Below are 17,471 nucleotides of genomic sequence, written 5' to 3'. Positions count from 1 at the left end.
ACATTTCGGGCTAGATATTCTGGAGACATCTTAAATTCAGCGTATCCAAAACAGAACTCATTCCATCCCTCTTCCACACTTAAATTTCTGTTGAAAGAACTGCCATCCTTGTAGTCTTCCCAGCTCATAACCTCAGCATTATTCTTGACTCCTTGTTCTCCCTCACATCTTCAGTCAATTGCTACATCTCACTACTAGTACTTTTCTGCCATCTCTTGTACCATTCTCTTTCTGTTTGCATAGCTACCGTGTTAATTCAGACCTTTACCACCTCTGGCCTAGACTATTGAAATGGTCATCTAATTGTCCTTCCCCTACTTAGGAAATGCCAGTGGATCCCAGTAGACTCTAGAATCATATAGAAGCCCCTTTTTTTGGTTTGTAAAGCTCTTTACAACCTCACCTCAGTTTGTCTTTTTTTACCTCAATATAGTATATTTTTTTACCTCAAAATAGTATATTGCCTCCTTTCCATACTCTGCAGTCCATCCAAACTGTCCTTGTTTTTATTTCTTATACATAGTTTTATCTCTTTTTACCATATCTTTCTGCTGGCTGTCATCCTTCCTTCAAGACTTAAGTTTAAGTACTACCTTCTGTACACAATTCCCCTAATCCCCCCCCCCAGCACACACACACACCTTGTACATGTGTGTATGTGTATATGAGTATATGTACACATGCACGTGTATATGCAGTCTTTTGATACCAAAATGTGTGTGCACATACATATGTACATAGACATATATGCTTGTGAGCGGAGATGATTTCACATTTTTGGTATCTATGTTTCTAGTGCCTGACTCTAGTGAGCACTTAGGAAATGCTTGTTGATTGATGGTTAATCAAACAAATGAGAAGGATTTATTAAGCACTTCCTCTGGGCTAGGCATCCAGGTAAGTGCTGAGGGTACAAAGACAAATGTGAAATGGCCTCCAGGGAGATTTTAGAGGGAGACAACATTTCATATGTTTATAAAGTAATTATATACAAAATCTAAAGAAAATGAAGACAAGGACTTTGGGGAAGGTAGTGCATCAGGAAAGACTTCATGGTGAAAGTGACACATGAATGAATTTTGAAAGAAACCAGATTCCCTGGAGTGGAGACGAGGAGGGAGAGCATTCTAGGCAGGAGTAAGAGACAACTTGTGCAGAGGCCCAGAGACAAGAAAGGAAGGAGCCTTGGTTGTGTGGAAGAGCACATAGGGCAATGTGGCCGGAAAGCGGAGAGCGTGCATGCTTGTGCACACGCCCATGGCAGTCAAGTATGAGAAGACTGGAAATGTAGAAGGGGACCAGGTTGTAAAGAGACTTAAATGGTAAAATAAGAGTTTATATTTGTTTCTAGAGATAATAGGGAACCACTGTAGAAAGGTTCTTATATACTTAAGAGATAATGTCATTAAAATTCCAGTTCAATCAAAAAATAAAAATTATAAATTCTTATCTAAGAAGAAACATAAAAAACTTTTGTTCTCCACATCCAATAACATGCTGTCTGCTTTTTCTATGTAGAAAGACTTATAGTCATGTAAGCTGAGATGAGCAGACTCACAACAATATTCATTTGACTATAATTATAGTTTTAAAGAAGAAACCAAAAGCATAGGAACTACAAATGAACTCAGAAGTGGACACAGAAAACTTTTTTGTTAATTTGGTTCTGTTTTGCCAAAATGTGTAATATAATATATTAAGTGTTTTATGTATTATTTACATACTCGATGTTGTTGTTAATTGTCGATGGCATCAAGTTTATAATTTAAAAAAAAATTAAGTGGGGAAAGAAGTCTGCAGTTATGCCCTCTCTGTTCCGGGAGTGAGGGGCTCAGTTCTCCGTAATCTCAAAAATCTACATAAAATTTTTGGCCCTCCCTTACTTCCAGAAAAGTCTGAATTATTGTGATATTAGAAGATTACATATGTTTATACATGATACTGTATGTGTGTGTGTGTGTGTGTGTGTGTGTGTGTGTGTGTGTATATATATACATATATATGTATATATATACATATATATATATATACATATATATATATATATATATATATATATATATATATATATATATATATATATATATATAAAAAAATAAGCATTTCTGAATTTCTAAACTTTCTCTGTTTTGTCTGCTGGCCTTCTCATGTCATCTGTGGCTTCCACAAAATTCCCAAAAAATTCTCATTTAATTTCTTATGCTGACCTGCAACATATTGAAACCATGATAGGGAAAGTCACAGTGTGGAAGGGATATCTGTACTTTCATGAAGTCCATTACATCTATCCCCTACTTTTCATTCCTGCTATCATCACTGTAGTTCAGGCCCTGATTACCTCTTGCCTAGGCTGTTAGAACAGGCTTCTAATTCGTCTCTCACCTAATCTCCAGACTCTTCTCCCTTCAATCTATTCCCTGTTACTCCCCTAAAGGCTCCTTAGCACATACTTCGGAGCTAGACTGACTTGTATTTATTGTTCCTCCAAAGGCTCATGCCTTTCGTCATGACATTACATTCATCTAGAAAACCCCCTGTCCCCTCACCCCAGATCTGTGCCCATCATAATGCCACCCACTCCAGGAAACCTTCCTTTATCTATGTCCCTGCTTGCCCTCTTGTCCAAATCTGGTATGATTTCACCCTCCTTTGCTCCTTCAGACAATAGGTCTTGGGTCATTGATCAGATTGGGCCTTTTATTTCATTGACTTGTGCATGCATTTATCTTCCTCTTATATATATAAGCTCCTTGATTCTTTTTTTTTTATAAGTTTGGTATCATATTTTAACTATATTATTATAGCTTTAGGGAAGATGGTAAGTGTAACTAAGGCTTCCCATTTATATTTCCTCATTTTATAATGTGTGAATGATGGCCTGCCAAGTAGCCATGTCCTCTTTCATTCAAAAATAATTTATTGAGTGTGCTAGTTGCTCAGGGAAATAGAAAACTTAATTAGGATCCTTGGCTTCATTGAACTTGCTAGCTAGCACCATTCTAACGGATTCTGCTTAGACTCCTGCTCCTCTGATATTTTAAAGACTCAGCTTTTATCTCAAATGCTTTAAACACTTTTTGTTTATAATTACAACTATAAGTACTTCATTCACTCCTTCATTCACTTCACTGCTATCTCAGTATTTGAGGAAGGAGGAAAAATGACAAAGACCTTCCTTGGCTTTCTTGTAGGATTGCCAGGTTTTGTTATTGATGCTCACATGATATTAAATTGAATATTATTTGTTCCTTGGTTTGTTGTGTTTGGCCCAGAAGCAACCTATAATGCACAAAACCTTCCCCCTTTCCTCATTAAATGGACATTGTTGGTTGATAAAGATGATTTTTTTACCCATGTTTCAAATCAGAATCACAGAGCCAGGTTGGGCTCAGGGAATAATTAGGGAACTCTAAAGACAAACAAGAAGTACCAAGAATTAATTCATACTTTGAAGTAGTGCTTTTACCACTGAGCCCTTGTTTATAAGTGACTCAGTAATTACTGATACACCCTCCCATCCCTGGATCCTATCTCATAGCTTTTTTTTTTTTACATATAGGTAGCAAATGGTCAGGGTGAAAATAAGATGAAAAATTTGCCTGTGCCTGTCTATCTTAGACCTTTAGATGAAAAAGACACATCAATGAAGGTAGGTCCATTTTATGAAGTTAAGCATGATTTCCTAATATTCTAGGCAGCTTTAATCTTATAAAATAGAAAATGGTTGAATTCCTTTACATAAGTGGAAGAAAACTAGTGAATATAGTAACTAACACCTTGTGCATAAGGTTTCTTTTCTTGCTAAGATCTTAGACTTTGGATTAAAGAAATCTTTTCCTAAATAATAATTACACTAACATATTTGGAAAGATATAAATATTTGAGAAACTAAGTACTCCTTTCTTTTTTCCCGTAAGCTGTGGTGTGCTGTTGGAGTCAATTTGTCTGGCGGGAAGACGAGAGACGGTGGCTGTGTGGTTGGAGCCAGTGTGTTCTATAATGACGTGACGACTCTGGATGCAGAAGACAACAAGCAACGCAGTGCCTCTCAGAGCAGCTTGGACCGCTTAGATCAGGAGCTCAAGGTGAGCAGGGGAGTCGGAGGCCTCCCGGCCACTGTTCTAAAGGAACTCTCATTCATTTTCTTTCTTCACTTGTTTTCTAAATACTGCAAATGATTCCAAAATTAACCTGAGATGACATTGCCCTGCATCAGAATAGCTACACAAGAGCCTCTTGATATAGTAGACATACTTCTTACAAGCCACTGCCTCCTCATCTTGCTTTGCCCATATAGGAGCAGCAGAAAGAATTAAAACATCAGGAAGAATTGTCCAGTCTTGTCTGGATCTGCACCAGCACTCACTCAGCCTCCAAAGTTCTTGTTGTCGACGCTAATCAGCCTGGCAACATCCTCGACAGTTTCACCGTTTGCAACTCCCACGTTCTTTGTATTGCAAGTGTCCCAGGTAAGATGAAGGTGTAGTGAATCCAGAAACACTCATTACTTTATTCATTGTATTAAGTTCTCTATACCAGCAGAGTTATCCAGAAGTTTCAGAGAATGGATTTTTCAAGAAATTTAAGCATACTGTAGCCCACACAAATATTCTTTAAATCTTCCTCTGACTTTTAATCTGCAAAATGCTGATTTGTTTTGAGTTGTTCTTTATCTGTAGTGGAGAGGAATTGAATTTATATTGATCAGTGTACATCGGGGTGGAGAACTTGTGGCCTGGAGGCCTTCTAAGGCCTTGGGTGTGGCCTTTTGACTGAGTCCAGGTTTTATAGAACAAATCCTTTTATTAAGGGGATTTGTTCCAAGAAGTTTGGATTCAGTCAAAGGGCCACACTCGAGGACCTAGAGGGCCACATGTGGCCTCAAGGCCACAGGTTCCCCACCCCTGCTCCACGCTACTGCCTCTTCCTCTTATGACCATGATCCACATAAAAGACAGTAGGTTTGTGGGGCCCTGAACAAACTGTGTGTACTCTTCTGGATGCCCCAGGCAATTCTGCCAGACTGGATGGGTCAGAGCAGATGTAGCATTTGGCTCAGGTTAGGAGAGCAGTCTGTAGCCATGGAGCAGAAAAATTAACCTGAGAATTCAGTCCCTCACCTTGGGCTCATTAATGTGGTTCCCAGCAGCTAAAAATCAACTTAGATTACCTGTCCTAAATTGAAATTTAGGATTACTCGCTTTATTGGGGTGGGTGTAGGGGGATACTGCCCTAGGAAGTTTGATGTTACAGTACTTTGTAACCATGTAAATGTAAATATAAGTTACAGAAATGTAAACCATTACTCTTTTTGATCTGTATCACAAAATCAAGTGTATCTTTTTTTAGGGGCACGAGAAACAGACTATCCTGTAGGAGAAGAGACTACAGAATCTAGTCAAGTGGACAAAGCCTCATTGTGTGGAAGTATGACCAGCAACAGTTCAACAGAAACAGACAGTTTGTTGGGAGGCATCACCGTGGTTGGTTGTACAGCAGAAGGTGTTATAGGACCAGCTGCTTCACCTAATACTAATGGTTCTTCCCCAGTGGTAGAAAAACCACCAGGTATGCCAGTACTTTTCCATTACATTGGTAGAGACTCAAGCTACCCATAGGTTTGTCTGTTATGAGAGGTATTAAATTAAAAAGCACTGTGAAGAGGAAATTGAAAATGGATAGAAAGAATTATGAATGAGTCAAGTTAGTTTGGTGAATAGACTGTGTACCTGATTCAGTTCTTAGAAAGAGTGTCCCTTTAATACCCTCACGTGAAGAAAATGAGAAAAGTATATAATGACTTAGGGGCTAGCTGGCCTTGGAATCACAGTGGCTTGGGATCAGGTCTTTCGTCTGCCACATGTTATTGTCTGACCATGAGGAGACATTTTACCTCTTGGTGCCCCAGACCACTCTCTAAAACTAAGTTACAGGGGAGTTGCCAGTCTGCATTGGCACAGGGCACTTCCACACACACACACACACACACATCCCTTTGATGCTGAAATCACAGGTCCAGACCAGAAAAATGAAGAGTGAGCAGGAAAATAAGTCCCCACCTGGGAATAGTAAGGGTCAAGGAAGTATTATACAAGGAAAACAGAAGTTATCAAGGTCTGGCTACCTAAAATGGTTGCTCACTTCCATTTTTATATTATAGAAACAGAAGCAGAAAACAGTGAGGCAGATGAAACCATTCCAACAGCAGAAGAAGCAACTGAAGCAACAGAAGGAAATGCAGGATCAGGGGAAGACATTGTGGATCTCACCCAGCCTGGAGTCTACACAGAGCATGTCTTTACAGATCCCTTGGGGGTGCAAAATACTGAAGAGGGGTCTCCTGTATATCACTCAAGGTATTCAAAAATAGACTTACATGATATGAAATTTGAACAAAAATTCATGGATAAAAATAGCCAAAAACTCTCAAGCAGCAGAAATCCTAATTGTTGTTGTTGCAAGAGATTAAAATCTGTCCTCCTTGATTTGCTCCCGCTGTGTTTCAGTTTATTCCCTCCCCTTTATCCTTTCTGCAGACTTTACTCTCATTTTCTCCCTTCTCATTCTGAGACCTTGTCTTGAAATTGTATTAGTCTTGATCTTCTTGGTCATTTTTCCTATACTGTGGCTTCTTGTTTTTTCTTTCTGTTTTTCAGTTTTTCCTTTCTTCTCCCATTTTGTCAGCATATTCTTATTGTTGTAGCCTTTTTTTTTCTTTTGCCATTTGTATAATTGCCTATTTAAATATTTTACCTTTTTGTGGGTTACCTTTCTGGATTCATTTATATTTCATTAGAGAACATTTTGAATGATTTTGTACATTATTTAAAAGGATGGAATTCTTTCTTAGTCAAGTTTTCCAGCAATTGTTTTCTCCCATTCTTCAAGGAGCGGAGTAGAGCACTGTCTAAACTGGATCTCCTCAGTAATAAATTGCATTTGTTTGGATGATTTGTAGGTGATGATGGGGGAAAGTAACTTTTCTCTTTATTCTCCTGTTTGGCCTGGTTAAATATTCCAAATTAACCTCTGCCCATTTGAAAGGTGTGGGATCATTAGGCAAAATTTAGACATATTTCATTTGATTCATAAGGTTCTCTTGAAGCATTTTGCAAGCACGTATGTAGGTTCCTTTTTGAGTTTTAAGAAATGCCATTATTTTCATAAAACTTCCAATAGCTCCCTGCATTAGAATTATAATTGCAGTTCAGGGTATGGGTGCTGCCTGTCTTCACTATTTCTTACCTGCATATTAAACTAACCCTTGACTTTTTAATGCTATTTCTGTCTTAATTGATATAATAAGGACCCTGGTTTTAGGTTTCCTGAGCTTTATTTTTAGTGGTGTTTCATTAACAGACTAAGATGGAAGTGGTCATTCTCTAGAAAATATCATTTATCAACTGCAGATCTTAAAATTTTTGTTCAATTTTTCCCTTCCCAGCAATGAATCAGATGTATATAAAGATCAAATAACAGTATTGCCAAGTGAACAAGACCTGGTGCGAGAAGAAGCTCAGAAAATGAGCAGCCTTTTACCAACCATGTGGCTTGGAGCACAGAACGGATGGTAAGAGCAAAGAAGCAAAAACCTAATATGAAATTATTTGTGGCTCTTAATTTGTGTTCTTCATTTCCTTTTGAAATGAGGGCAGTAACTTAGGTAGCAAATGACAGCTGTCCCTGTTTTGCTTTATGTTAATGAAAGAAATTTCACCTATGTACAAATGCTGAGGCTGTGAAGCAGTTGGCTCTGTAACTGTGCTTGCTTTGCTTCTAAATGGTAAACCATGTGGCCCTTTGTCACAGAACTTACCATTTTTACATAACAATATTCTTGGAAAAGGAGGCAAGTTAAACATTAAATTTGGATGATTCAAAATTGGGAGACCTTAAACACAAGAGAAGAGAGATTCCCAATGCAGAAGGGACTTACATAGGCTAGAATGTGAGCAGAAATGAAAGGAATATATTTAGCAGCAGAGCAGGCCGAATCCCAAGCAAAGAGCTTTTAGAATGATTATGAAGGAAGGCTAAAACTGAATTGTCCAAGTTCTGTGGGGTGGGCATTTTACAGTTGAGGTTTGCTTACTTGGCGGTAGAGTGTGGTCTCTTTATTTATGGTGGTGTGCTCTTGCCCAAGCAAGGCAGGCATGGAAGAGGTGCCCTCTTTAACATTCTAAGGGTAGCATCTGTCGCAGACAAAGATTCTTTAAGGCTGATGGCAGCCAGCACATGGCAACAGCTTGGCTTCTCCTGTCCATGTTGTCATGGGGCTTCTGTTGTCAGCTTGTAGAGCGCTCTGTTTAGGCAGGGCATTGCCCACATCACTGTTTCCTTATCACTGTTCATAGTAGCACAAGAGCAGCTGTCCCTTATTCGTAAATTTTCTGTTGTTTGCCTTTTCCCTGAGTTAAGTGAGTTGTCAGTGGATAGTTGTGAATGATTCTTTGGAATTCCATGTATGTCTAATCCCTCTTGCCTTTTGTTCTTGCAGTTTATATGTCCATTCATCAGTGGCCCAGTGGAGGAAATGTCTCCATTCCATTAAACTTAAAGATTCAATTCTCAGTATTGTGTAAGTTTTATTTTATGAAAACTTCTTTTTAAAATGTCTGTCTTTGTATACAATAGAATATAATAGTCACTATAATATTTTTAAAAAACCAATGTCTGGCCCAAATAATCTTCAGTTCAGTGGTGCCAGATTAGGAACAAGTCATCTTCATTATGTGTCTGAGGCCACAGAAGTAAAAGGAAGTTCTTAGTTTTTCAAAAGGAGACAATGCAGAGCATTTTAAATAAAAGAAAACTGAGATTCACTCCATATATTAAAAACTCTTTGTTATGGTGAGAGAACAAGTGCCTCTTAAAGGTTGCAGACAACTTCTATGGGATTTACTTTTAACCCAGTTTTTGGTATTGTCTTACTTATATTCTGACTGTCAAATAGCAAAAATTATATTTCCTCACTTGATTATGCCACCTTGAATAGGAATTTCAGTAATATTTGGTGCCTTTTGTCCCCAGAAATTAAGTGTACTTTTTTCCCTTTATTTTTCCAGACATGTGAAAGGAATTGTATTGGTTGCACTGGCTGATGGAACACTGGCAATTTTTCATAGAGGAGTTGGTAGGAATTTTTATTTCTATATTATTTTCGTAAATTCTTACAAGATGCTAAAAAGAGATTCTGTTCTAATATCTAAATATTTAAAATGTTCCTAGGTCTATTGCACTGCAGACTGTTTTCATGCAAAATACCCTTTTCATATTTTAAGAGACATTTGGGGGGGGAACCCTAGTGAAATAGTAATAATGATGTGTGGGATCATAAATAAAATGTTTGAGTTTTTGTTAGCATTATACCAGAGTAAAATATTTTATATTGTCTCTAGTTTTGCAGCCAAACATACAGTACTTTAACAGCTTCCATTTATAAAGTGATCAGGTTGGAGGTTGTGGTGGGACAAGGAATAGAAAAAGTCATATATCTGACGGAGGCAGCTGTGAGCATCATGGAAAGAGTGTTGGACTGAGTCAGAAGTCCCAGCTCTTAGCTTCCTAGCTGTGTGACTGTTGGCAAGCTCTTAAGCTCTCTGCACTTAGAAAGCCACATAATATAATAGGAAAGGTATGAGACTTGAAATCAGTAGACCTAGCTCCAGATGGCATCTCTAGCACTAACTGGGGGGCTGTGGGGATGTTATCTGAACTTCAGTTTATTCCTCTGTAAAATGAGAATAATATTTGTACTAGGTCTCACGGGGTTATCAGGGGAAAGCACCTTGTAAACTTTAAAGGGCTCCAGTAATGTGAGTATTTGTTGAGAAGAGGTCATGTCTGGCTTGGCCTATCTGTGAATCCAGACTTTTATTCAGTTAAACATTTTGTGGAGATATTTTTGTCCCCCTTGTCGAGAGTTTAAAAAAAAAAGTTGTATCCATTTTATTAAGAGAACTTGTTTGACTAAGAAGTAAGTCCACTTTAAAAGCAAACTACATTTTGGCTCGTGGAATGAGTTTATTTTTAATTTCATGTCATGTTTCAAATAATAAATTATTCATACTCCTTTTGAGTAACTCCAGTTACTTCTGCCATCCAGGTCTAAAGGTTGTGGTGTTGTGGATGGAAAGCCAGCCCTGAACTCATTGTAGACAAGGCATATAGCATGCATTACTTCAGAAATCACTTTGTAATAGTCTGAATAAGGGAGGATCAACTAAATGGAATAAATGGTGCCAGCAAAAGGAAGGAGATCCTGAAATTATTCACATGTACTTTGTAATCACTAACAATTAGAATCATAAACCCAAGTGGAATTTTTCTATTTATAAATAGAATGTGATTTGCACAAGAGATATACATAAGACAACAGCACATTTGCCATAAATCTGCTTTTTTATATTTTCTCCCTGTAACAATGTAATTATACAATTAAACATTGTTTTGCTCTGTTTCTTATTTTAAAGATGGTCAGTGGGATTTGTCAAACTATCACCTTTTGGACCTAGGACGACCTCACCATTCAATCCGATGCATGACTGTGGTACATGATAAAGTCTGGTGTGGCTATAGGAATAAAATCTATGTGGTTCAACCAAAGGCCATGAAAATAGAGGCAAGTTAAAACCCATCATTTGCTGATGCAGTGTCCTTTATTTTTATCCTCTAAAGAATGTGAGAAAAAAATCATTTTTTCTGACTTCAGAATGTTTCAAAGATATCCTTTGTATGTCCTGTCATGCTGGATTTCTTCATATATCTTTGCCAGTTTTTTTTTCCTCTCAAGGAGAATAGTGTGGTAGTGACTTGGAATTAGAGTAAAAAAAGATTAGTTTACATGTGTACATTTAACTCTCTGTATGTACAAATGTAGAGGGTGTGTGTGTGTGTGTGTGTGTGTGTGTGTGTGTGTGTGTGTGTGTGTGTGTGTAGGGACATATTGGCAGGCAGTGTGGTGAACCTGGAATCAGAACTGATTTCAGAGCTGGCAACTTACTAGCTGTGTGACCCTATATGAGTCACTCTCTTACTCTCAGTTTCTTTGCCAGTGAAAGGGGGGAGATGATGATGATGATGATAATAGCACTTACCTTACAGGGTTTTTGTGACAATCATGTGACACCTGTAAAGAGCTTTACAAATGTCAGAGCAACATGTAAAACTTAGGTATACATGAGAAAATTGTAGCTGAACAATCCTGCTGTTTAATTGTCTCTGAGTTCTCCATCGAGTGTGTGTGATAACAGATTCACAGGGCTGTCTCAGACTGAAACAAGTTGGGAAACACTGTGGGTATTCTTGGGTATAGAGCCATCAAACTGTTCTTGATGTTGGTCCTCCCAGTCACGGAGATCACAGCCCATCTATGTGTTCTCATTGCATAAGACTCACCCATATCCTCTCATTTTTTCCTCCAGAGAGATCTGGTCTTGTGGCAAATCATGCTCTTGAGTTCTTGGTCTTACCTAGGTTCACGCAGGGTACGTGGGCCGTCCATCCTCAGATGAGCCCCACCCCCTCCCTGGCCCTTACGTGCCTAGCACGCCTCCTTTCCCTTCTTACCTGACTGATGATATCTTTTATATTGTTCATACCTGCTCCTGCATAATTCTTCATCTTTAGTATGTAGTAGTAGTTCATTCAAATCCATCTCACAGTTCTTCCTTTCCCATTAAGTGACCCATGACTTTAATTTTAATTTCCCAGTTCACGGTCATGCAGCATTGCCAGCACAGTGCTGATGCAAAGATGTTTCACTTGAAAGCACTGGACAGTTTCCCAAAAGCAGTCTAGTGATTCTCCTTCCATTCAATTCTCAGCCCCATTCATTGTCCATATGCAGTATCTACCTAATATTATAAATCATCCAATCAGTTGCATATCATAGTCCGGACAATAGAAACTCTTCTTCCTTTTTTTATTTTGAGTGTTTCTTGATTTCGTTTAGAAGCCTTGCAAAGTTCTGGGACGTGATGCAGTTAGCACAATATTATGAACAAAGAGGAGCATCTGGATAACCTGGCCTTCTGTAAGGACAACTTTTTTCATTTGGACTCTGCAGTGGAACTCTACCGTGGTGATGGCAAATTCCTTTGATTAGCATGCTTCTTATTTTATGCCTCACTTAGTATTAATAATCAGTTATAAGCCACCCAACAAAGTTATCTTTTGTGTTATAAGGCACTTTTAGGGGAACCTTTAATCTCATCAAAAACACCCTATGTCTATATTATCCTGAAGAAGAATTTCATAGAAAAAGGAGACACATGGGTTGGTAGTTGAATGATATTTTCTCAGTCTCCTTTTGGGGCAGATATGAAGGCGTAGCATTTCCCCCTTTGCTTTTGGTGACTTTCTCTCTTTGAAATGTCTCAAGGACCAGTTTCTATAGACCCGCTCACATTGGAGTTGCTTTCAGCACAGGCCTACTCTCTTTGTCCGTTCTAGCTGTTCTTGCTGCCAGTTCTTCATGTAGAATATACAGGACTGTGATGGTAGAGTTCATATGTGGAGGTTACACTGTCCTCAGTGATGAAAAGAGTGTGATATACAAGTTTAGAATACTTAACACATCTTCCCACTTTTTACCTGTCTGTTGTCTTCCTTGCAGAGTCATCCTTAGGGACGACTTGGCTTCATTGGTTCTCTCTCAAAGCCTCTTAGACTTGTTTCTCCCTGCATTACTTCCTTCAGTCTTGGGAGTCATGCTTGTTATAATCTTTCATCGTCCTCTTCTGTAAGGTTTTATAAACAAGTTTATATTTCAAGCCGCTGTTGCCATATTTTGATTCACAAAGATATCACACCTTTTCTGGCTGAGGTGATTTCTAGGTCCTTTTTTGTCATTGTGGCAGTTGATTTACATATATCGCCTTCCTTAAGAAATGGTGATAGTCTTAGTCCATGTTTATTCTGTTGTTTTTCCAGTATCAAAGTCTCATTTAAATGTCAGGTTGAAATTACCCCAATTCCATGTTATTTTTTCCCTCATTTTGGTTCCTCGTATTGATTTTGATCTTTGCTTTATAACAAGTGTGTAGTCTGATGTTCATGGACAGGTGATTTAGAAATGACTGTTCATCAGTAACTAACCATTTTCATTTTTGGTGTTTACTATATTGAGCAACTTCCAGCACCTTTCTTGAAGAAAATGAGATCTCTGTGTAGTTCCCTCTTGAACCATGTTTTCCATCATATTTTTCTCCTAACCTGTGCCCACCTTTGCATAGAAGTGATTCAAGTATGTGTTGATCAATTTGGAGGATTTTACCAGGTTCCTTTTAGAATTTCTGTAGTCCCTCATCCTCTGCAACAGGTGTTGCATAGGCTGCAGTTATATTCAAGATGATTTTTTTCTTTTTCTTTTTTTTGTGTGGGGTGGTGGTGGTAAGTGGATGGGGTAGGACAAATGCACAAGCTCATGAAAACATGGGCATTGTAATGCCCTATGAATTGTTGCCTTTGAGTGAACAGCAAACCCTATTTTATCTTCATTTACCTGTCCGAGGAGAACCTGTGAGTTATCCTATTTAGATATCTCTTCCTTTTTTTCCTTCTGGTTTAATTTATAATGAGACCATCAAGATTATATCTACTCCTCAGGTTACTGAACATGTATCTCCCATTTAGAGTATACAAACAATTAAGTTATACCTATAACTATTGATATTCTTAGTAACCCCTACCCCCACTCCTTTTTCTGGTATTCTCCCCAAAACTCACTCACTCACCCACTCTCTCCATATATATACACATATACTTACATATATGTCTGTCTATATATATGAACTATATACATACACATACAGTTCATTGGGTTGATTGAATTTGACCCATTTGATCATGGGTTGATCAAAGAATCTATGACCTAGTAGCCAGACAGCTAAAGATAAGCTTTTCTTTACTTGCGAGGCAGTAGATAGAAAGCAGTCTTAAGTTGGGACTATACTTGAAGACCAGTGACTAAATAGAATTCTCTACCAGCTGTACGATTTATAAAGCCATAACATGACCACGATGGGAGTTTTCCCTCAATTTTGTGTCAGTGAAGTAAATGACATCATCTCCTCAATGCCACTCCCTCGTCCCCTTTCTCAGATCAGAGTTACACATGTGGGCCTGAATTGGGGAGACATGTAAGTGGGAGAGGTAAAAAGAGAACTAAATTGAGCATCAGAAGACCCAGGTGCTGGTCATGACTTTTTATTAGCATTAATCTCAAAATCACTTATTTCCTCTTTCCTCCAGGATTCAGTTTCTTCCTATAAAGTAGCAGAAATGTGACTGCATGGTTGCAAAGGTCCTTCCATCTTTGACATTCTGTTCTTCCCTCATTGTCATACACTGAATGTCTGGGTTCTGTTCTTGGGTTTGTTTATTTGTTTGTTGGAGGACTGCTTTAGTGGCGTGTGTCACTCCATCTGTTCCTTACCTAGAAGAGATATTGTGTGTCACGGTTGGGGGAATTAAGTATTTTCTTTTAAATCCTTAATATGGTTTTCATGTCTTTGATAATGTACAGTGTTGAAGTATCATGCAATGTCCATTTGTGCTCTACATTTATTTACTTGTGCTCTTTCCTGGAGCAGTTATGTCCCAGGACTTGCAGCCACCTTTTTGTAAATAATAATCTGTGCTCACCTTTTAGAGCACAAGACCAACACAGCTGGCTTGAAAAGGTTATAAAATGCATTTATTCACAGCCAAACTCACTATGGCATTGTAATCTTCTTTCCTAGAAATCATTTGATGCCCACCCAAGGAAAGAGAGCCAAGTGAGACAGCTGGCGTGGGTTGGTGACGGAGTGTGGGTCTCAATTCGTTTGGATTCTACCCTGCGTCTCTATCATGCACATACATATCAGCATCTACAGGATGTGGACATTGAACCTTATGTAAGCAAAATGTTAGGTAAGTCTCCAAATCCTTTATCTTTTAACAATCCCCCGTAATAGCTGTGCAGGAGGAGTTTTTAGTTCTTAAGATTGTTTATAAATTTGTATAAGCTGTTCTTATAAGTAGAGCTTAATCTTATTGGTGGGAGATAACTTTTACAAAAATATATTGGCTTTAGTTTTGTTTTTATTTAAATATCTTTTTACAATTGGTTTTTCTTAACTTCTAGGACCTAAAGAGAATTGCAGATAACTGTCTAAAAATGCAAAAATATGAACTCCCTGCCTTTGTTTAAAATGAAATAAGCTGATGTGCAATAGGTCCCAAAATGCTGTCTTTTCCCTAGCTGCTTCAAACCTCAGATAGCCTCAGGTAAAGAAGGAAAGTCCAGAAGTGTTGCCAGGAAAGATAATTTTTTGTTTATGAAAAGAAACATCAGGCAATAGCTGACACTTGTGTAGCACTTTAAGGTTGTTGCAGAGTGCTTTACATTATATATATTATCTCATATTTTTACAACAGGCCTGTCAGGTAAGTGCAGTTATTCTACCCGTTTTGCGTATGAGGAAACCGAGACTGAAGTTAAATGACTTGTCCCGGGTCATGCAACTGTTCAGTATCTGAGACAGGGTTTGAACTCAGGTCTTCCATACTCCAAATACAGCACTCTGTCCACTGTGCTCACATCCTGGTTTGGGTCTTCTGCTTAACTGTGCCTTCCTTCGCAACTGATAGTGGGATGCCAGCCAGTTTTTGAATTTGCTTTTCTGCTAACCCATATGGACTGCTTTGAGGAAAACCCAAATACTGTTAGTTAAAGGAAATGGGGAGTCAAGTGTCACATTCAACCAATTCAAATGCCTTGATTTGTATGTAGCATTCATTCATTCATACCTTACCATTCAACTGAAACAACTATTTCTGAGGTCACCAGTGAACTCTTTTTTCTAAAACCATATCCTTTTCTCAGCCCTTACCTTTCTTGTCTGCTCAGCAGCATTTAACACTGTCGGCAGCCTCCTCCTTTGCTCTCTCCTCTCTGGGTTTTCATGTCAGCCATGATACTTCTTTTTCATTCTGTCAAAGGATTCTTCTTGGTCTCTTTTGTAGGATCATATTCAATGTCACATGCTGTTCTGTCCCATGCCATCTGCTTTTTCTAGGCTCTCTTTCTTAGTGATGTCACCATTTCCTGTGGATTCAGTCATCATCTCTGTGCACATGACTCCCAACCCACACATCCAGCCTTCATCTCTCTCCTGAGCTTCAGTCTCCTGCTGTACATCACCAAGATGGCTCATAGGCATCACAGACTCAGCATATTTTAAAAAAAAACCCAAACTCTCATTATTTCCCCCCCTAAAGTTGCCCCACTCTCACTCCGTAACTTTCCTGTCTTTGTTGAGGGCACTACCAGGGAGATAGATAGCCGGGTTGCTGGGTGGGTAGTTAGGTGGTCTGAGTTAGATTCCTCTCCCTGCTGCTTAACTACCTGTGTGACCATGAGCAAAGCATTCCACCTCCTGAGGATTCCTCTTCCTCATCTTTCAAATGAGGAGAGTTGGATTTGAAGGCCTTTGAGTTCCCTTGTTCCTTGTCTGTGATCCCTTCTTTGAGTCACCCACATTTACAAGCTCAGACGCATCCTTGACTCTTCCCTCTCACTCACCCCTGCCTTCCTTTCCCATCTTCTTATCCCTTTTTATTTTTCCACACTCACATCTAGCTCTATTGGATGACTTGTTGTTCCTCTGATACAGCCCTTCATCCCTGGCTTCTGGCCCTTGGCATTAACTGCTTCCCATGCCTGGAGTGCTGTCCCCCCAAGAGCTCCGCACAACTCTTAGGCTTCCTTCAAGATTCAGCTCAGAGCCCACCTTCTGCAGAAGGTTCCCCCAGACATAGAAGCCGTGTGTGTGTGTGTGTGTGTGTGTGTGTGTGTGTGTGGTGTGTGTGTGTGTGTGTGTGTGTGTGTATGTGTGTGTTTTCTCTGTATCCATCAATTAACGTATTTTCTCTTTTGTGGTTATTGTTTTTCCCTTTCTTTGTATCTCCAGCACTTGCACATATTAAGCACTTAGTAAATGCTTGTTGACTGACTGAATACTTCTGCCCTCTTTCACCACCCCTCCATGTTGAACCAGTTGGTAAATCTTCTTCATTTTACTTTTTCAGCATCTCTTGCATCTTCCTTTCTCTTTACTCTCGTCACAACCCAGTTCGTGCTCTTTTTTGGGGCTGTTGCAATAGCCTCTTAATTGGTTTCTGCTGCCTCTAGGTTTTACTTTCTACAATCCAGCCTCCATACAATAGGCAAATCGATACTCCTAAAGTGTAAATTTGCTCATATCACTCTTAATCTTAAGAAGCTTCAGTGGATCCCTCTTGCCTTTAGGATAAAGTATAAACTCCTTTATATTACATTTAAAGCCCTTCACAATCTATCTAGCTTTAGCCAATTTACTCACTCCCTCTCTCTCTCTCTCTCCCCCCCCCCCCCCCCCCCCCCCCCCCCCCCCGTCTCCAGCCTTTTGGATCAATTTGCTGCTCTTCCTCAGTCCTGAAATATC

General features: G+C 39.0%; 1 protein-coding gene across 8 annotated transcripts in view; it reads left to right on the top strand.

Moving 5' to 3' along the window:
- Positions 1-17,471, top strand: part of SPAG9 (sperm associated antigen 9) — a 149,568-nt gene that overhangs the window by 118,650 nt on the left and 13,447 nt on the right. For all 8 annotated transcript variants that reach the window (XM_078156070.1, XM_078156069.1, XM_078156072.1 and 5 more), the window contains 10 exons: positions 3,560-3,649; positions 3,918-4,085; positions 4,298-4,469; positions 5,350-5,568; positions 6,161-6,356; positions 7,445-7,570; positions 8,498-8,578; positions 9,066-9,133; positions 10,473-10,621; positions 14,745-14,916. In XM_078156070.1, coding sequence (XP_078012196.1) covers positions 3,560-3,649; positions 3,918-4,085; positions 4,298-4,469; positions 5,350-5,568; positions 6,161-6,356; positions 7,445-7,570; positions 8,498-8,578; positions 9,066-9,133; positions 10,473-10,621; positions 14,745-14,916 — 1,441 coding nt within the window. The remainder of the gene's footprint in view (positions 1-3,559; positions 3,650-3,917; positions 4,086-4,297; positions 4,470-5,349; positions 5,569-6,160; positions 6,357-7,444; positions 7,571-8,497; positions 8,579-9,065; positions 9,134-10,472; positions 10,622-14,744; positions 14,917-17,471) is intronic.

This window comes from Phascolarctos cinereus, unplaced genomic scaffold (genome assembly GCF_003287225.1).
Source record: "Phascolarctos cinereus isolate Bilbo 61053 unplaced genomic scaffold, phaCin_HiC Scaffold_5;HRSCAF=322, whole genome shotgun sequence".
NCBI classification, from domain to species: Eukaryota; Metazoa; Chordata; class Mammalia; order Diprotodontia; family Phascolarctidae; genus Phascolarctos; species Phascolarctos cinereus.
The sequence above is the reverse complement of the archived record's forward strand: the minus strand, read 5'-3'. Positions and strand labels throughout refer to the sequence as shown.